This window comes from Macaca mulatta, chromosome 11 (assembly GCF_049350105.2).
Source record: "Macaca mulatta isolate MMU2019108-1 chromosome 11, T2T-MMU8v2.0, whole genome shotgun sequence".
Classification (NCBI taxonomy): domain Eukaryota; kingdom Metazoa; phylum Chordata; class Mammalia; order Primates; family Cercopithecidae; genus Macaca; species Macaca mulatta.
Window position 1 is genome coordinate 11516456 of NC_133416.1, and position 21927 is coordinate 11538382.

The 21927-nt window shown below is 37.5% G+C and overlaps 1 protein-coding gene across 1 annotated transcript in view; it reads left to right on the forward strand.

The window, feature by feature from the left end:
* LOC716834 (alpha-2-macroglobulin) overlaps nt 1-21149 on the forward strand; it is a 46922-nt gene extending 25773 nt beyond the window's left edge. The window contains exons 20-36 of the mRNA XM_001114328.5: nt 445-571; nt 912-1033; nt 1664-1715; nt 8063-8146; nt 8425-8601; nt 8908-8995; nt 10399-10555; nt 10835-10909; nt 11325-11505; nt 13758-13981; nt 15992-16210; nt 16379-16506; nt 18278-18368; nt 19037-19105; nt 20021-20123; nt 20637-20678; nt 21022-21149. Coding sequence (XP_001114328.3) covers nt 445-571; nt 912-1033; nt 1664-1715; nt 8063-8146; nt 8425-8601; nt 8908-8995; nt 10399-10555; nt 10835-10909; nt 11325-11505; nt 13758-13981; nt 15992-16210; nt 16379-16506; nt 18278-18368; nt 19037-19105; nt 20021-20123; nt 20637-20678; nt 21022-21038 — 1956 coding nt within the window. The 3' untranslated portion in view covers nt 21039-21149. The remainder of the gene's footprint in view (nt 1-444; nt 572-911; nt 1034-1663; nt 1716-8062; nt 8147-8424; nt 8602-8907; nt 8996-10398; nt 10556-10834; nt 10910-11324; nt 11506-13757; nt 13982-15991; nt 16211-16378; nt 16507-18277; nt 18369-19036; nt 19106-20020; nt 20124-20636; nt 20679-21021) is intronic.
* The last annotated feature ends 778 nt before the right edge of the window (nt 21150-21927 follow it).

A 21927-nucleotide genomic window follows, 5' to 3' on the forward strand; every position in this document is an offset into this window, starting at 1 on the left:
ATGACAGATTCCATAAGGTTTCAACCTCTATGATCTCATATATTTAACTTTTCATAGCTCATTCATTATATTAAACCTAATTTTAAAAGTTGTTTGTGAGCATCTTACCTCTGCTGAAACCGTAACTGTTTATAAGTCTTGTATCCTCTGCTGGGAGATCTGAGGGAATGGTCAAAGTTCCAGACCAAAGAGGTAGAGCAGCATGCCATCATTACCTTTCCCTTCCTCTGGTCCCATCATGTGAAAGAGCAGGTTGCTTCCAAAATAACTCAGATTTATATGTCAGATCCACTTAAATGTATTTCAGGTATTTGATCTTCATTTATATCATCTTTAATGTGAGGCAACCTGAAATCTAACCAATTCCTCAAGATGCTTTATTGCAAACCCATTCTCCCTCTGTTCTCCTGCCCCCTCTACTCTCTTTCTTATGTGTGGTTTCAGGTCAGTGTGCAGCTGGAAGCCTCTCCCGCCTTCCTAGCTGTCCCAGTGGAGAAGGAACAAGAGCCTCACTGCATCTGTGCAAACGGGCGGCAAACTGTGTCCTGGGCAATAACCCCAAAATCATTAGGTGAGCAAAAAACTCCTAGAGGTAATTCTCTACTCAAAGATTGCATATGGCAGTGGGAACCTTATACTGAGTGCTACTTCCTTCAGGAAAAGACCGCTAGATGCTGCGATTTTTTTCCTTTGTCTTTTATTCTAAGATACCTACAAAGATATCCTCAACATCTCCACCTTGAATTCCCAGTATCATTCACCTCTCATTTGCATGTTTCCATTCCTGCTTCTGTGTTTTAATAAAACAAAAGTTTACAGAGCATTGAACATTTATAAATCTTGAGTTTGGAGGCATGGAGGAAGGGGAAGATGGCATTCATTTCTATTGGACTTTTTTTTTTTTTTTCCAGGAAATGTGAATTTCACTGTGAGTGCAGAGGCACTAGAGTCTCAAGAGCTGTGTGGAACTGAGGTGGCTTCAGTCCCTCAATATGGAAAGAAAGACACAATCATCAAGCCTCTGTTGGTTGAAGTAAGTAAACCTAAATAATATATAGTCCATGATAATATATAGTAATATATATGGGTAACATAATAATAATATATGGATATTTTATAATATTATTCTCATGTATCTCTCTGTCTCTTGATTTACTTTCTGTTTTGTTGGGGTGTTTTTGTTTTTGTTTTTGTTTTCGAGACAGAGTCTTGCCATCACCCAGGCTGGAGTGCAGTGGCAGGATCTCTGTTCACTGCAACCTCCGCCTCCAGGGTTCAAGCAATTCTTGTGCCTCAGCCTCCTGAGTAGCTGGGATTACAGGCGTGCACCACCACACCCAGCTAATTTTTGTATTTTTAGTAGGGACAGGGTTTCACCACGTTGGCCAGGCTGGTCTCGAACTCCTGGCCTCAAGTGATCCACTCACGTCAGATTCCCAAAGTGCTGGGATTATGGGTGTGAGCCACCATGCCCAGCCTCCCTTTGATTTACTTTCTTGCATAAAATTACCTCCTACATATATTGCTTATATGTACAGAATTTTCTTAGATAATACAGTTCAAATCCTTCTCTTCACTATCCAGATATCTGTGGTCCCTCCGTTAACACACATGTTCTAAAGGTCAGTCCATTCTCACTAACTTTTCTTTCTTTTACCTAAAGCCTGAAGGACTAGAGAAGGAAACAACATTCAACTCCCTGCTTTGTCCATCAGGTAAGAGTCAACCATTATAATTTAAAAAACATTAAAGTCTAACATTTAAAGTTCAAAGAACATTTATATATTATTCCTACACTTTCTCTGTGATCTAAGACCTGAAGCAGCATCAATGCATTTGACAAATGGGGAAAACAGTTCTTAGGAAGGCCAAGTAATTTGATCAGAATATCCCTAGGCCTACATTCTGAGTCTTGATCTATTGTAGCACCTATGCAAACATCAAATGACTTTCTGACCAGTGTATGGTATGGGCATAGGTAGAAAGTGGGTAGAATCAAAATGAATATTACCAAAGGGGGATGTTTCCTTAAATAGTTAGTAATGCAAACTCTGGATGGCTGAATTCGGAGCATTCTAACACTGAGTTTTGCATAGCCAACGGTATTTGATAATGGGATTGCTATTTCCCAAAGAAAAAGTTGTCATGGCCTTTACCATTATTGTCATATTAATGTTTGTTTGATGCCTATCCTGTACTTAATGCTCTATCAATCATTTGAGAAGAAACTTACAGTAAAACTTACAGTAAAAATTTAATACACTAAGAAATGTATCAGCACAACACATTCTCACCCCAAACCAACACTGAATCAACACCATACATATGTTCATTGCCTTTCTCTGACTACCTACAAATTTCTATTTAGTATGTTTTTCATACTAAATACTAAATACTTTACCTATTCATCTGTGGCCAAGATGTAACATATAAAATGTATCCTAAAACCATATTTTCCTCGTCATTTAGCCTTATTTCTACATTTAAGTGAATTGAGTACCTATCATTCAATCCTTTTATCATGACTTCTCCATTTCTGAGTTCCTTATTTTGATTTATCTCTTAGGTGTAAGGGCTAATCATCAAATAGCTTTATTTAATTTCATTTTAATTACCAACATAATCAAATTTGCTTACCTAATTGTACAAAAATATATTCTTATTTAAAAAAAACAAAAAAGAACATCATATTAAAGGTTAATGTCAACCCCCTGAACATTTTTCAGTACTTTGTCATCCATTTATCTTTCGAAATAATGTGTGTAGATGTATATGTTTGTGGATGTGTGATTTACATATAATAAACTGTATAAGTTTCATTGTATAAATCACTGTTTGTTTTTTACTCAGCATCCTGTCTTGGAGATTTATCTATGTCAAATTGTAGATCTAGGTCTTTCCTTTTCATTGCTTTTAATCCTATAATATAAATACATCACAATTCTGCTTAGTGTTTTAGTCTTCCTATATTGGTTTTTTCAACTATTTGCTAGCTTTAAAAAAATTAGTTAATTATAATAATAGCCTCCTTATGAACATATACAAGTACAGCTAGGGTACATACCAAAATGTTAAAAATTCCTGAGTCAGAGAGCATATGTGTAGATATGCATAGTTTTATTTGTTTGGTTGGTTGTTGTTGTTCTTTAATTACATTGTAAACTGACCATTTATAATTGTATATATTTACAGCATACAAAGTGATGTTATGATTTATGAATAGAATGTGAAATAATTAAATCAAGCTAATCTCAAATACTTATGTTTTGTGGTGAGAACGTTTGAAATTCTCTAAGCAAGTTTGAAACATACAACACTCTATTATTAACTATATTCACCATGCTGTGCAATAGATCCCAAAAAGAAAAAAATGTATTCCTTCTGTCTGAGACTTTGTGTCCCTTGAATACAATCTTCCTTTTACTCCAGCCTCATGCTCCATAACCACCATTCTACTCTCTGCTCCTGTGAATTTGAATGTTTTAGCTTCCACATACAAATGAGAACATGCAATATTTGTTTTCCTGTACCTGGCTTATTTCACTAAACATAATCTCCTCCAGATTTATGAGGAGATTCTTTTTTTAAATGGAATGGAATTCCATATGTATATATACCAAATTTTCTTTATCTATTCATCTGTTGATGACACTTATGATTCCATAACTAGACACCAGTAATTTGATAGGGATTACGTTGAATATGTAGATTGCTTTGGGTAGTGTGGACATTTTAACAATATTAATTCTTCCAATCCATGAACATTGTATGCTTTTTTCATTTATTTGTGTTCTCTTTGATTTCTTTCATCAGTGTTTTATAGTTTCCAGTGTACACTTCACCTCCTTGATTAGATTTATTTCTACATATTTTTTCATAGCTATTGTAAATGGGATTGTTTTTATTTCTTTTTTGATCATTCATTGTTAGTGTATAGAAAATACTACTGATTTTTATGTGTTGATTTTGTATCTTGCAACTTTATTGCATTCATTTATAAGTTCTTGCAACCCTTTTGTGAAGTCTTTTGAGCTCCCAATATATGATAATGTCATCACCAACAGTGAAAATTTTACTTCTTCCTTTTCAATTTGTATATTTTTCATTTCTTTTTCATGTTTGATTGCTCTTGCTGATACTTCCAGTACTACTTTGAAAATAAATGGTGACAGTGGGTCACCATTTAAACTATCAGAAATCAAAGACGAAGAAAAAATTCTGAAAGCAGAAGGTGATAAGAAACATATCACATACCAAAGGGGATGTTTCCTTAAATAATTAGTAATGCAAACTCTGGGTGGCTGAATTCGGGGCATTCTAACACAGAGTTTTCCTGTACCTGGCTTATTTCACTTAACGTAATCTCCAGATTTAATCACGCTGCCCTATGCTTGTTATTAATATTTTGTCCTTTAACCCTTGTACTAGAGATAAAAGTACTTTTAATACCATCATTACAGTCACAGAGTATTCTGAATATGGCTCTGTATTACTTATACCATTAAATTTTTTGCTTTTGTGTTTTTGTATTGTTAATTAGGAGCCTTTTGTTTCAGCTTAAAAAACTCCCTTCAGTAATTCCTGAAGGCAGGACTAATGTTGACGACTCCCTTAGCTTGTAGTTTGTCTGGGAATGTTTTATTTCTCCCTCATTTCTAAAAGACAGCTTTGCTGGATGAAGAATTCTTGATTACACATTGTTTTTATTTTTGTTTTCCTTCAGCACTTTGAATATATTATTCCACTCTCCCTCAGCCTGCAGGGTTCCTGCTAAAAACCCATGGATGGTTGTATTGGAATTCCTTTGTATGTGATATGTTTCTTATCACCTTCTGCTTTCAGAATTTTTTCTTCGTCTTTGATTTCTGATAGTTTAATTATTGTGTCTTAGTGAACAATTCTTTCTTTTGAATTTCATTGGAGAACTCTGTGCCTCCTGTAGTTGGATGCTGGCATCTATCCCCTGATCAGGGAAGTTTTCAGCCATATTGCTTTTTTTTTCTTTTTTTTTCCTGATTCTGTACTCTTTTTTTTTTTTTCATTATTGCTTTAAATATGCTTTATAGTCTCCTTCTTCTGGACTTTCTTTAATGCAAAGGTTTGATTTCATGATGCTGTCCCATAATTTCCATAGGCTTTCGTCATTCTTTTGTCTTTCTGCTCTTCTGCCTGGATAATTCCAAATATTCTGTCTTTGAGCTCGCTGATTCTTCTGCTTGACCAAGTCTACTGTTGAGCTTTCTATTGTATTTTTAAATAAAGTCATTGTATTCTTTATTTCTAGGATTTCTATTTGGTTTCTTTTTAATTGTTTCTATTTATTTTTTATTTTACAATATTAGCTAAGTTGCAGATAATTGTTTCTATTTCTATGTCAAACTTCTCACTTTGTTGGTGTATTGTTTTGCAAATTCATTTAATTTTGCATTTATATATTCTTGCAGTCCACTGAATTTCTTCAAGAGGATTATTCAAGAGGAGAATTCTTTGTCAGTGATTTTATAGATTTTCATTTCTATGAGGTCAATTTTTTGAGCTTTGTCACTTTCTTTTGGAGGTGTCATGATTCCTTGATTCTTCATAATCCTTTGTCCTTGCATTGTTTGTGCATTTGAGGAGAAAGCCACTTCTTCTGGCCTTTATAGGTATTCTTTGGCAGGGGTAAACATTTGCTATTTAGTCTAGCCTATAATTCTGGAAAGATCAGTTGGTGACAACCTTGAGCAGGCAGAGTTTTTCATGGGTTCCCTAGTTGGCTGGGCCACTGCCTTTGCTCTTATGTTTGGTAGGGCCACTGGTTATGCCTTGCTGTCTGGCAAGATCACTGTTTGGTCTCTGCTATCTGGTGGAGCTGCTGGCTGGGTACTGCAATGGCCTCTGGTCAGGCCAGTCACAGGATATATTGCCTGGCTGGATGATTCTGCTATTTGGGACCTTAAGGTAGACAGGGTCACAATCTGGGCTGTGAGGTTAGGTGGAGTTGTTGCTTGGGTTGGACAGAAATAAATACTATACTTCTTAGATGTGCATAATAGAGGACTGCTACCCCACCCTTGTGCATGGAGCCATGGAGTGAGGTTTTGGCTGAGTTGAGCCACCCTTTAGACTCCCAGGTCAAGCGTATTTAACCCCTACACTTCTATGAAATGCACAGAAGTGTCTCCTACCTGGGTGGGATCACTGGCATAAGCTCTGAAGCTGGGCTTACAGACTGGCCATCTGGAAACTCAAGCTAGGTTGAACTTCCCACCATGCTTCTGAAAGTTACCAGCTCAGTTTTGCAGATGGGCTATGCAGTTGGCTGGTGTCTCTGAATGAGTGCCATAGCTGGCAGAAACACAGAAGCACTACTAAAATCCACATGCTGGTCACTGTGAGCTCTGTCCTTCTTTGTTTCTACCTGACCTCAGGTAGTCTAGTCATGCCATTACTTCCAGTGTTCCCAGTGAAATGAGACCAGAGTGGGCTTCCTGAGAAGTGTCTTTGAATACTTGAGAATCTTGATGTCTACCTCTGGTTCTCTTTCCCCTCTGTAGAAACTGTGACCCCAGGGGAATCCTCTCTGTCTGGCATTGTGCTAACCTAAAAGAGTGGGAACAGTGACATGGTCAAAGTGAGACCATTCTTCCTACCCTTCTAATTTGTCTTCACTCAGTTCTGTGAACAATGCATGTGTTCTAGACTAGTTTCCAAGTATTGGGGTTTTCAAAATAGATTTTCTGATCTGTGGATAGTAGCTAGTTGGACTTTCTGTGGAGGGAGAGAAGATCCTGAGACTTTCTAGTCCATCATCTTGCTTTATTCTGAGTTTTAATAGAACTACAAAAAGAAAATTCTCCTCTTTATTACCCAAATGCATTTATACTTCCACCAGTATACATTACCATAGTGTTATACTTGCCATCATCTGTTACCATCAAAGTTTTTCATTTTAATTTTTGCCAAAAATTTAGAAAAAAAATTTTTGCTGTTGTTTTAATTTATATTTTTTTAATTACAAGCATGACCTTAGTTTTGCATGTTTATTAATTGCCTTTATAATCTTTGGCCATTTGTCTTTTGAGTAGTTTTTTTCTGACTCGGTTGTATGACACTAATTCTTTATCTGTTGAATATGTTGCAGATATTTTCTTTCATTTGGTCATTTGTGTTTTTAACTTAGTTTATGGCATTTTTTTTACAAAAGTTTTGATATTAATTTTATGAGAAAGGGAAGATAATTTCTACATTTTTCATTTGTATATAATTCACCAATATTAAAATTTTAGTAAATGTATATTCATCAGTAGCAGTTATTTTATTTTCAGTGAGTCAAGCATTTTATTTTGCTTGGCCTTTTGTCCCTTAACTATGCTAATGGCTTTTTTTAAGAAACATTTTAATATGAATTTTATGAGGAAGGAATTCAGTATGAAAATAAATACTACGCTTCTCTCATTTTCATTTCATATAATTTACCAAGATTAAAATGGAAGTAAATGTATGTTCATCAGTAGTAACTATTTTATTTTCAATGCATCAAATACTGTTCATCTTCACTTTATCCTCAATTTTCTAGGTCTTCCATAAAAATACTATCTTTATATCCAATATTTGAAGAAAGAACATAGCATTATTATAGAATTCAGGACCTTTTGTGGGTAATTTTTCCTTTACCTATGTATACTTATAGGGCTTTGTTGTTAGTATTTTCTCCATACAACTGTTGAGTAAGGAAGTTGGCGGTGGGAACTAAATAGACCATCTTGTGATAACCATCTTGTGTTAGCCATCAGATGACAGCAGCTGAATCACAGCATCACCAGGGTCTTACAATTTGTTGTCATATTTGGCGTGCAATTCTACATAAGTTACTGAAAAGATCATTGAAGAAGAAATTCTGAAAATCACAGGAATCAGTAGCCCATTTTTAAGATATGTATATTACTGTCGTATTAAAGGAGGACAACTTTTCAGGAGAAGTTTAGTATAAGGCATAGTCCTAGCTTCTGGGTCATAGAGCTGTTTAGAAAGATATAATGCAGAAATAATTTTCATATGTCTGATTTGCTTATTTCTCTAGGTGGTGAGGTAGCTGAAGAATTATCCCTGAAACTGCCACCAAATGTCGTAGAAGAATCTGCCCGAGCTTCTGTCTCAGTTTTGGGTGAGTCTCCAACCCATAATGGATCTGGGCATTAACAGCTTCTATTATACTATTTTTCATTGCCATAAATATTTACTAAAAGTGACACTATAATTTTAACTTCTTTCTTCTCTTCTTCTTTGGGCTTGTTTATTGCTTTCAATCATACTCCTATCCCTGGAAGAATCATCCTTCCTAAATTTTCTCAAATTCTAAGCTCAACTAATTATTTCTGCTTAATGATTTTGATAGATGATAATCTCCAAGCTTTATGACTTCCCATCTCTCCCATTCTCTAGGAGACATATTAGGCTCTGCCATGCAAAACATACAAAATCTTCTCCAGATGCCCTATGGCTGTGGAGAGCAGAATATGGTCCTCTTTGCTCCTAACATCTATGTTCTGGATTATCTAAATGAAACACAGCAGCTTACTCCAGAGATCGAGTCCAAGGCCATTGGCTATCTCAACACTGGTGAGTGATTACTCGAGTAAGGGAAAACTTGAATGTTATTTCAACTGGATTTCCCAGTAGGTTTCAGTTACTTATGAATATCATGATACATTAGCTTAGCCTACTATGATAGCAACTATGATAGTTAATTTCATGGAAACTATCCACTCTCCAACCTCCAATAAAATGTTTAAGGCTCAGAAACTCCTAATCTATGACAACAAAATTTAAGAAATGTCACAAGGGAAGCCAAGGTATTTTAGTAATTACTCCACCCTCAGCATGCACATTAATCCATTGTGCTATTTCATGAATCTTCCTTTCCAGGTTACCAGAGACAGTTGAACTACAAACACTATGATGGCTCCTACAGCACCTTTGGGGAGCGATATGGCAGGAACCAGGGCAACACCTGGTAAGGAAAGAACAATTTTTTGAGCTCCTTTTTGTGTGCCAGCTCTTTTACATGTATTACCTCAATTATATTCACAGCAACACTATCAGATATGTATTATCAGACCGATGGTTTGTTATACTAGATAAATCCACCAAGAGTAGCAAGGTAACAAGAAGAAAACCTGATATCCAAATACATGTATGTTAGGCTTGTTTCCAAAATTGACCCTATTGATAATATACCAAGGTTTTCTTTCTGAAATGGCTATTCTTTCTAAAGTAGCTGCCATAACCATGAGTTTTAAAATGATATTGCCAGTGAACATATATAACTTCCAGATAAACCATGTTAACTTCAGTGTATATTGTGCCACATTCTAAGTCATTCAGCTTGATTTAGAATGAATTCATTAATAGGAGGAAACAATTGAGAAGGAAACGGTAATATAAAACATCTTTTAAATCCCTAAAGTAAAGCAATATTAAAAGTTACTGCATATGAGAAGATTCTGTCATCTGCAGAAGGAAATCTCTAAAGATAAGAGAGATTTAAAGCCTTACTCGAGTAACTAACAAAAATAAGTAAATTCAAAGTACTTGAATGAAAAAAAAAAAAAGTACTTGACTGTAAATTCATTCAACCATTGTGGAAGACAGTATGGTGATTCCTCGAGGATCTAGAACCAGAAATACCATTTGACCTAGTAATCCCATTACTGGGCATATATCCAAAGGAATATACATCATTCTACTACAATGACACATGCGCACGTATGTTTATTGCGGCACTATTTGCAATAACAAAGTAGTGGAACCAATTCAATTGCTTATTAATCATAGACTGGATAAAGAAAATGTGGTACATATACACCATGGAATACTATGCAGCAATAAAAAGAAATGAGGTCGTGTCCTTTGCAGGGACATGGATGAAGCTGCATGGAAACCATCATCCTCAGCAAACTAACACAGGAACAGAAAACCAAACACCACATGTTCTCACTCACAAGTAGGAGTTGAACAATGAGAACCCACAGACACAGGGAGGGGAACAACACACACCAGAGCCTTTTGGGAGGTGGTGGGTGAGGAGAGGGAACTAAGCGAATGTGTCAATAGGTGCAAGAAACCGCCATGGCACACATATGCCTATGTAACAAACCTGCACGTTCTGCACATGTATCCTGGAACTAAAATAAAATAAAATATACTTAGACTCCCTGTGGCAAAGAGAGAGGTAGCAAGGAAATGCTAAATCTAGCAGATTAATCAAGCAGACTAAAGATTAATCAAGGAGATGAGATCTCTAAGTACACAAGAATTTTTGTTAGCTAACTGACATCATATGAAGCCTGTTGCTGTGAAGTGGTTATAAAACCACTGTAACAACATAAATATCATGATTGCTTCCTCCCTGGTCAGGCTCACAGCCTTTGTTCTGAAGACTTTTGCCCAAGCTCGAGCCTACATCTTCATCGATGAAGCACACATTACCCAAGCCCTCATATGGCTCTCCCAGAAGCAGAAGGACAATGGCTGTTTCAGGAGCTCTGGATCACTGCTCAACAATGCCATAAAGGTGAATCATTCTGGAGCTAGTTTTGATTTGTCCGTTATGATACCTACAAGGATGAGGAGGGAAGTGATAATGTGAAAATTTCTAAGGGAAAGCATCAGAAGAAAATAAAACCTGGATGGCACCAAAAAAGAGGGGATAGAACAAAAGTGGATTGTGATACTTTGCCCTATAGGGATGGATATGGGTAAGGATGAATTCCATGACACAGCAGAATAGAAATAACCAATCAATGGCATTCTCAGAAGTTGAATTATTCACATCTCTCTCTTGTATTCACAGGGAGGAGTAGAAGATGAAGTGACCCTCTCCGCCTACATCACCATCGCCCTTCTGGAGATTCCTCTCCCAGTCACTGTAGGTACCACCTCATTCCTCTGCTGAAGGAGAGTTCTGGATGCCACGAAACTGCTGACCTGCTGTCTGAAATACTATCCTATTAAAAGCAAAGCGTCAGTTTTCCTTCTATGCAATGCCAGTGCTTCCCAGAGCTGCAGAGAATTTGGTCAACCCATTTAAGAAGGGTTTAAATTTTCCCAGTAATTCCCCTAGGCTATTTACCACCACCACTCCAAAAAAAAAAAAAAATCTTAAAGATACATCTTTTGAATGTGAGAATAACAGATAAAAATACTATTATATCTATCGATAAGAATGAAATAGTTGGAAAAATGCGTTTATAAAACTTCTGTGCTGTGATCTGTGTATTTGCCTGGGAACGCTAGCATGTCTGTTTACATAGCTCGGTTCCCTTCTTGTTCTGCCTTCACAGCACCCTGTTGTCCGCAATGCCCTGTTTTGCCTGGAATCAGCCTGGAAGACGACACAAGAAGGGGCCCATGGCAGCCATGTATATACCAAAGCACTGCTGGCCTATGCTTTTGCCCTGGCAGGTAACCAGGAAAAGAGGAAGGAAGTACTCGAGTCACTTAATGAGGAAGCTGTGAAGAAAGGTGAGAGCACACCTGAGATCCTTCTCCTGGCGCATCCTCTGTATCAAGAGCTGCATGGCAAAAATCCCTCACTCCTACCTCCTGTGATCCCTGTCTCCTCTCTTCTTTTCTATATATCATATGTATTTCGTCCATATTGTGATTTTATAAAATCTAGGATTTCTTAAATCAGAAATCAAAAGACAAGAGGCAGTGCAGATGCTTCTCAACTTATGATGGGGTTATATCCTGACAAACTCATTGTAAAGTCTGAAAAATCTTAAGTGGGACCATTGTAAGTCAGGGACCATCTGTATAGTATGCTAGTAAGAAGAGCATTCTCTGGAGACTAGCTCCAAAATGTGCTACCTATGTGAGCTTGGGAAAGTCATTAACATCCTTGTGTTTCAGTTCCTTCCTCAGTAAAATGGGGATAAAAATAGTATTGACCTCACAGAGCTGTTGTATTAAATGAATTGGTATACATAAAACAGTAGAGTAAATGGCACATAGCAAATCCTATAAAAGTACTAGTTATTACTACTAACATATCAGTTCTCAATATATGCCCAATTCTTACCTGGTACATTGTATAACCTTAAACATAAGAAAACAATCATGGAAGTAACTACTGGAATGAATTCTGGTATTTTCTTTTTTTTTTTTTTTTTTTTTTTGTGTGTGTGTGACAGAGTCTCACTCTGTCGCCCAGGCTGGAGTGCAGTGGTGCAATCTCGGCTTACTACAAGCTCTGCCTCCCAGGTTCACGCCATTCTCCTGCCTCAGCCTCGCAAATAGCTGAGACTACAGGTCCCCGCCACCACACTCAGCTAATTTTTTTGTATTTTTAGTAGAGACAGGGTTTCACTGTGTTAGCCAGGATGGTCTCAATCTCCTGACCTTGTGATGCGCCCTCCTCAGCCTCCCAAAGTGAATTCTGGTATTTTAAGCCCATTTCATAAGACCAATAATGTTGCCCAGTCTACTCATATTCACACAATACTTCTACATATACCATGGTCTATATGAGGGGTTGAAAACATAGAAAATAAAATGCAAATCATAAGGTGTCCATTAAAATAGTCTACCTTTTTCCTTTGATAGCCATTAATTCTTCTTGAAATGTATTGAGAAATATTTTATAGTAGATACACAAAAGGGCATAAGCTATAACTAGAAAATACTGTATAACTATCTCATAGATTAAGAAATAGAAAATTACCGATATTGGAAAAATAAATCCCTTGTGTATCACTACCACCTCCAGAGGCAATCATCCTCCTGAATTTGTCATTACGATTCCATGGATTTCTTTATATTTTTCTGCATATGTGTCCCTAACTAATATTTAGAATCTTTACATGTGTTTCATCATGACAGAAACAAGATTTTTTTCTCTCTCATTCAAGAAACAAGAGAAACATTTTTGAATATTTCAGCAGCTTAGTTTTTTGTTTGCTTTTCATTTTCTAAGTTCAACATTATGTGGATGAAGACCCCTATACAAGTAGGTCAGAGTCAGCTCATTAATTTTCACTGCTGTGTAATACATTACAGTCTATAAATTAGTCATAATTTACACATTGAGCTTCTCCCATGAATTGTTTTATGTTTTCTTACTAAAAACAATGCTGCAATGAATACTCGTGTGCCTGTTTTCTCGTGCATCTGTGTTTCTCCAAATTACACTTTGAGAAGCATAATGATGGATTAGTGGGCTAAGCATATCTTCCCCATTGTTGAATATCACCAAAGAGCAATTGGCTTCCCACAGCAGTGTATGTTGGTTCCCACTGTTTCACATTCATGTCAGCCTTTGGTATTTCAAGGATTACTGTATTGTTTTTTTCAATCTAATGAGTACAAACTCTACTATTTCCTGTGATCTGTGATCCTCACAAGAAACCACTAAAGACAGGCTTCATAGGAAATGTAACAAACTCCAGCTATGGTCTAATATAACATCATAAATAGGAAACAGCCACACCCAATGAGACAACTGCTGTGCCATTTCTTTCTCCCACCAACCCAACTATAGCAACTATTTGAAAACATAGATAGGCATAGGCTTCTGACTCCAGCATCAATATCTGCCTTAGCTGAGCTGAAACACACCAAATTCAGATTTACATAGAAGGAAAAGCATCTACATACAGTTCAGGGGATTATAATGGGCATGCAATTCTCATTTCAGCACTGGCTTGGGTACTTTTATATTTATATTTAAAAATAAATATGCAGTCACTTATAAATATTTTTTTCTCACCTTTAAGACAACTCAGTCCACTGGGAGCGCCCTCAGAAACCTAAGGCCCCAGTGGGGCATTTTTACCAACCCCAGGCTCCCTCTGCTGAGGTGGAGATGACATCCTACGTGCTCCTCGCTTACCTCACGGCCCAGCCAGCCCCCACCTCGGAGGACCTGACCTCTGCAACCAACGTCGTGAAGTGGATCACGAAGCAGCAGAATTCCCAGGGCGGTTTCTCCTCCACCCAGGTTGGTGATTTGCCAAAACCTTTGATTTCACCTTCAGGCAGCAAAAGATTTGAACAAAAAAGAAACAAACACATCCAAGAAGAAAAAAATAAAGATGACAATAACTTGAAATGAAGGAAAGTTTTCAGTATCCAAGGATAATGGGAAATAAAAGCAAATGAAAGTCAAAGAGGGCCAAAAGGAAATGCTCAGAATTCCGGCAACCCATCACTGTGTTATTATCCTTCTGTTTCCCATAACAACACTGCCTTCCTCAAGCAGCAGTGGAGCATCAGCAGAATGAAGGAGATGTCTCCTGCCATTCTCCTGGAAGCTATAGGGTCTCTTTCAAACTGTTCAAAGGAACTCTACTCAAAATCCTCCAACAACCTCTCCTCACAAATCTCTCCATTCTTCGGTCCCCTTTAATAGGCTTTTTTCAAAACTACACATTTTGTGCTTCCCCTATTCAACCTTTTTTTTTTTTTTTCTTAAGACAGAGTGTTGGCCGGGCGCGGTGGCTCAAGCCTGTAATCCCAGCACTTTGGGAGGCCGAGACGGGCGGATCACGAGGTCAGGAGATCGAGACCATCCTGGCTAACACCGTGAAACCCCGTCTCTACTAAAAATACAAAAAACTAGCCGGGCGAGGTGGCGGGCGCCTGTAGTCCCAGCTACTCCGGAGGCTGAGGCAGGAGAATGGCCTAAACCCGGGAGGCGGAGCTTGCAGTGAGCTGAGATCTGGCCACTGCACTCCAGCCTGGACTACAGAGCAAGACTCCGTCTCAAAAAAAAAAAAAAAAAAAAAAAAAAAAAAAGACAGAGTGTTTCTCTGTCACCTAGGCTGGAATGCAGTGGTGCGATCTTGGCTCACTGCAACCTCCACCCACAGGTTCAAGCAATTCTCATGCCTCAGCCTCCCCAGTAGCTAGGATTACAGTCATGTGCCACCATGCCCGGCTAATTTTTGTATTTTTAGTAGAGACGAGGTTTCACCATGTTGCCCAGGCTGATCTTGAACTCCTGAGCTCAGGCAATCCACCCACCTTGGCCTCACAAAATGCGAGGATTATAGGTGTGAGCCACTGCGTCCAGCCCCCTATTCACCTCATAATACACAAACGTTTATTCATCAGGAGCATAAAGAACTGTCTCGATTCATCCAACCTCCTAAGTCTAGCTATATAACCATGTATCTGAACAGTTCATCGATATGTACACAGCAGGCAGTTTTATCTTCGGAGAATTTAGATGTTTGTTTATATACCCTAAAACAGAAAAAATGTGACAAAATGGCATTCCATCCTATTTCCATTGTATTAATCTTTCATCATATGAATGAAAAAAACTAAGTAATTTTGTTAAAGGTTATCATTCATTTCTTAGAAATATATTATTTGAAGGAGGCCATCCAGGTTCAGTGTTGATGAGGATGTCTACCAGCAGACATTCACTGGGAACAGGAAATCACCCAATAAAAAGGGAAAGCCAAATAAAAATGTCATTCAATCCATAAGATAATTATAATATTCATCTTTTATTTCTTTTGGAGAAACTGAAGCATGACTCTACTCATGGCTGCAAAGAACCTTGGGTTCTCTTCAGGTCACTGACCTCAGCAACTGAGCAAAGTTTAATATGGGAGAGAGCCAGACTGAACTTTGCTTGGGTGATGTCAGATACGACCACAGTTGTCAAGAAAGACATGTTAGCAAATAGCTGATGCCAATAACTGATTATCATTCACTTATATTTTCCACATTCCATGTTCCACATATACTTAGAGAGAAAAGGATCAATTTTCTGATAAATAAAATAAACATGTAGGGCATACAGTCCAAGGTAGATATTTGAATGTTATGGCTCTTCAACTATCTAAAGATTATAATCAATCTTGAAATTAGAGCTCCAATATTTAAGTAGTGAGGGAAGTAGGAAATCAAAGTCCCTCACATGGGTCTTTGAAAAATATCTCAGCCCTCAAATCTTTAAAATACCCAATGGGTTCTCTCACTCATCTGTCTCTTCCAGGACACAGTGGTGGCTCTCCATGCTCTGTCCAAATATGGAGCAGCCACGTTCACCAGAACTGGGAAGGCTGCACAGGTGACTATCCAGTCTTCAGGCACATTTTCCAACAAATTCCAAGTGGACAACAGCAACCGCCTGTTACTGCAGCGGGTCTCATTACCAGAGCTGCCTGGGGAATACAGCATGAAAGTGACAGGAGAAGGATGTGTCTACCTCCAGGTGAGACTCTTGGGCAGGTGAGGACAGAGGACAGATGAGGACAGCAGCTGTTCTCACTGAGAAGTCCTCACTCAGAAAACAATGGGGCAAACCAGAGAAAGAGTTAGGGAAGTTGAGAGGAATTCTGGGAAAGGGCAAAAAACTGATTTTGTCTTTGATGTGCCATAGACATCCTTGAAATACAATATTCTCCCAGAAAAGGAAGAGTTCCCGTTTGCGTTAGGGGTGCAGACTCTGCCTGCAACTTGTGACGAACCCAAAGCCCACACCAGCTTCCAAATCTCACTAAGTGTCAGGTAAGACCTTCTGACTGTATCACCTAATCCTAAGAATAACCACCAATCTTCATACTGGAACTCCTCTTTAAGTAAAGCAGTACAATAGTAGATGTTTGCACTATTCGTTAAAAATGCAATGCATTCTCTTAAGTTGATACAATATAATTTCTCAATGATGGGGTTTACATTGTCCATCCAGGATCTATTATTGTGCAACCTCATTGTTTAAAGGGTAATAATTTCCCTCAATAACAACTAAATAAATATTACCCATTGCCTCTGACGTGAATTCCTTGTTATGTAATGAAATCCTATATTATTCTTGCTTTATTGAAGACAGAGATGAAGAATTACTGAAAAGTTTGACTAGAAGGAAGTAGTGAATCTTTAGTTAGAATTCCTAAATCTCAGGTTATATATGATATAATTAATTTTGGGGGAAGATATACTTATATGCATCAATATTTAAATAGCAGCAGATCTGACAAAAAATTATCTCTCCACAAACATATAACTTGGTTGGGGATACTATTCAGGAAAACAGTTAAGACAAAATCTATGTAACAAATAACTGGCATACATCAAAAAGAATGAGATCATGACCTTTGTAGGAACATTGATGGAGATGGAGGTCATTATCCTCAGCAAACTAACACAGGAACAGAACACTAAACACTGCACATTCTCATTTGTAAGTGGGAGCTAAATGATAAGAACACATGGACACAAAATGGAGAACAACAGACACCAGAGCCTATTTGAGGGTAAAGGATGGGAGGAGGGAGAGGATCAGAAAAAATAACAATTGAGTACAAAATTTAGTACCCAAGTGATAAAGTAATCTGTACACCAAACCCCCATGACACGAGTTTACCTAGATAAGAAACCTGCACGTGTATGCCTGAACCTGGAAGTTAAATATATATATATATTTTTTCATTTAATTTAGCGTATATATGTATGCCAAAAAATAAATTAAGTAGTCCAAATTTCAGATGCAAACTCTCAGGGACAAGACGCTAGGTGTTTCTAAGTGTTTTGTTGAAAGCCAGTGTTTAAGTAAATGTTATAAATTGTTGTTGGTTTTGTAAATAATGTAGACTGAAATTTATTATTCATAATATACATCATTTTGTCAGCTGAAAGACAATAAAATTAAATAAATAAAATAACGGGCATACATTAGAGGTCACAAACAGCCTGTGCCTCACCTGTAGAGCTTTCTTAAAATGCAGATCCTCGGCCCGGCACAGTGGCTCAGGCCTGTAATCCCAGCACTTTGGGAGGCCAAGGCGGGCAGATCACCTGAGGTCGGGAGTTTAAGACCAGCCTGACCAACATGGAGAAATCCCGTCTCTATTAAAAATACAAAATTCGTCGGGCGTGGTGGCACATGCCTGTAATCCCAGCTACTCGGGAGGCTGAGGCAGGAGAATCGCTTGAACCCAGGAGGTGGAGGGTGTGGTGAGCCGAGATCATGCCATTGTACTCCAGCCTGGGCAATAAGAGCAAAAAACTCCATCAAAAAAAAAAAAAAAAAAATGCAGATCCTCAGCCTCTAGATGGTAGAAATTCTGATTCATCGAGTCTAGAGCAGGGCCTGGTCTCGGTGACTTTAATAGGCTTCCTAAAAATTCTATACACACCACTTTTACAAACCACTGGGATAAGATATTTGGGAAGACTTACATGTACCTTTTAGAGTTGTGGAATGCTTAACATGGACATAGAAGAAGAAAATATTTAAAAACACAGAAAACTCTAATCCTTTCCTTCCATGGATCCTCAGTTATACCGGGAGCCGCTCTGCCTCCAACATGGCGATCGTTGATGTGAAGATGGTCTCTGGCTTCATTCCCCTGAAGCCAACAGTGAAAACGGTAGGTTTATCATAACCCCAGAATGCCCCGTTTGATTTAATGTTGTATGTATCCCGAGCATAAGACAATACTAATATTAAAATACTATGAAAATCAATCTCTATCAAAGCCTTACGCTTTTTCCAAGCTCAGAAATACAATCACATGTGTTCGTATGAATGCTAACCGTGTGCACAGTCCTGCGCTAGGACCCGTGACTACAAGAAAAAGATTGTCAGCAGGTGTTTTTCAATGTCTTCTTAGCTCAGAATTTTGTTAAGAAGATAAAACATATGAACATGAACCAGTGAAAAATATGAAAATGACTGGCATAAACTATAAGTATTACAGAAGTTAAAAGAAAAATAGAGCAAGCAAAACAGGAAAAAAACTCCTTATGAAGAAATAGAAACTGAATTGAACTTTGAAATATGAGTAACTACGAAGTTTAGAATACCTAGCTGTCTTTTCATCAGATAAATAACTTTACACATTGGTCTTGTGTCATACTGATATTGAACACTTTATGCCTTTCATTTTTAATTGTGTTACATTATATCTTTGCTTACAAAAAGCATTTGAAGAATTCTATCCTCAGGGTTATTCTGGCAATACAAAATATTTTTTCTGTGGATCCCCCAGGGGTTTCATCTATTTATTAACATTGGTGGTGTTTCAATTTTCTTCAGCTTGAAAGATCTAACCATGTGAGCCGGACAGAAGTCAGCAACAACCATGTCTTGATTTACCTGGATAAGGTAAGAGACCTTCCAGTCCATTTGCAAAAAAAAAAAAAAAAAAAAAAAAAAAAAAAACTGTAGATAATAATCCTCCAAGGGAACGTCTGGGAAGGTAAATGCATTTTAGAAACATCACTTCCATGCTAGAAATTTCAGAATTCTAATGTTAACTCTAAAAGAATGTTCTCCTCTCCTTTATTTATATTTTACCAGGCATTACGGGTAGAAATGGCTTATTAGGATCTTGGGATATGAATATTCCTAAAACCCCATAAGCAAGAAATCTTCACAGAATGTGTTTATTATGTTGACAGGTTATTTTGATACCCAGTAATATAAGGAAGTAGCACTTGTAATTAGTCAATTATTAGTTAATTATCAACATAACAACAATATGAAAGGAAAACAAACTGTCAATCTCCACAAAGACTTGAACCATAAAATAAGACCAGTTCACCAATAAACCAATCTGATTTTATAGATACGTGTGGTAGGAGAGTTTGTTCATGCACATGTTGATGGGAATTATGGTTTACAAATTTTATGAAATTTAAGCCTGGAAAGATCAACCTTTTAGATGCCTCCTTGAGTCTACGCAAGTATTCCTGCAAGACAGAGAAGTGAAGCTATACCAAATCTCTGGATATTTAAAAATGAACACAGTCATCCAATAAAAAGTATGTATCATTTACCCACATGAAAGGAGCTATGTATCGGCATTGACAGAAGTATATGTGTTGTGTTAGTTATTTAAGAAATAATCTGGAGAATTTATCATCCCCTCTGAGAGATTTCTGCACAATTTAATTAAGGACCCTATAGTGTGCTGTAGGATGATAAAGCTTTTCCCCAAAAAACAGGTGAATACTTAAACTAATTCAAAGAGAGAAGAAAGCTTCCTGAAAGGTCATTTAATTGACTTTTGCTTTCCAGGTGTCAAATCAGACACTGAGCTTGTTCTTCACGGTTCTGCAAGATGTCCCAGTAAGAGATCTGAAACCAGCCATAGTGAAAGTCTATGATTACTACGAGACGGGTGAGTGACAGTGATTTTCACATAGAAATATTTAATTCCTGATCACAGAAATTCAGATTTGGGAGATGTGTTGGGGCTATTTATTACATTAAGTAATTACATTATCACTTCATTTTGTCTCCATCGATTCTGATGCTCCTCTTTTTGTCTCTTATACACACATTGTAGACACAACCTACATTATAAATATATCAACTACTAATACGAAACACCGGTGGGATATTCAGTTCCCTTTTCATCAGATAAATAGACTGTATGACTATGAGATTTAAGTAAGTAGAACATCTGAAGAGTCCTTCAGGAGTTTGGGATAAAAGAAAATATAAAACACTGTATTTGAAAGGAGAATATAAGGTAGCAAGCAATGCATCAATGAGTGATGCTAATGTTTCTGGTACAATACTGTTCTTTCCACAACAGACTCCTTCCTTGGCCTGTATCCCACAGATGTTTGCTTTCTTCCTCACTTCATGGAATGATTTCTGGTTTTTTGTTGGTTTTTTTCTTTTCCAGATGAGTTTGCAATTGCTGAATACAATGCCCCTTGCAGCAAAGGTAAGTCACTCACACTCCTTCAAAAGGCAGTCAGAGCTCCTTCAGCTTGTCTCCCAAACCTTCTCCTTCATAAAACCCTGGGTAAATATTTGTCAAAAACATCAGGTTACTCACACTGCACATTACTATAGAAAAACACATTTACTGGAGAGGGCCACTGACTCTGTCAAACCTCAGACAGTCCATAGGATTGCTTATGGATAAAGATTTGTAACAGATTTGGGTTCCCACTGTACTGATTAGGTTTCTTTGGGCACTATGCCACTCAGAACTAAGGGAAAGAATACTCTCTGCTCATGGAGACCCAAGTCTGTCTTAATTTTTTTTCTTTCCAATATCACAGATCTTGGAAATGCTTGAAGACCACAAGGCTGAAAACTGCTTTGCTGGAGTCCTGTTTTCAGAGCTCCACAGAAGACACATGTTTTTGTATCTTTAAAGACTTGATGAATAAACATTTTTTCTGGTCAATGTCTTTCCCTGTTTCCTGTTCATTCAATAAATATCTTTTTACATTTCCATATGATTCCCAATAGAACACCAAGATAAAACTTAAAGGAATCAAGTGCTGAGGGACTTCAGAATACAAAAAAAAAAAGATACAGTGATGTTGGTATGAGTAGGTTTCATGTAAGGACTGTGGGGAAAGAAGAAAGTATTGGGTTATATACTAGGAAGGTGGTTATGGAAATACCCTATGAAAAACCCGAAGAGTGAATTTTTATAAGAAAACAAGACTGGCTTCACCAGAAAAGACTCTTTACATTAAAATGAAGTAGAATGGAATACAACATTGAACAGGTCATAATGGGAGGCAGGATAATTGGGACCTGACCTGAATTGGCAGTTGTGTGTCCTGTGTTACCCCAAAATCTGCCACTGATGAGAGTCATCAGTCAGTTAACCTGGGGTCTCAGATTCAATAACAGATGAGCTGAAAACAATGAAGGGAGGGTTCATGCAGAAGCAAGTTTTCTCAGAAGAAGGAATGTGTATGACTCAAAGTCCAAATAGGAGTATTATACTGGAGCATCTTTCTTCTGGAACTTTGAGCCAGGACGAAAGGATAGCTGTAAGTCAAGGAGATACTCTGATGCAGAAATCAGTTCTCACAACATCTGGTTGATGTCTGATGTCTCCCAACATTTCTTTAGTCTATTTTTAAAATATATCATTTTCTTTGCAGTAAGTATTGCAACATATATTTCCATTCTATGGAAGGAGAAGCAAAAGCTTCAGGAGTTTCTGA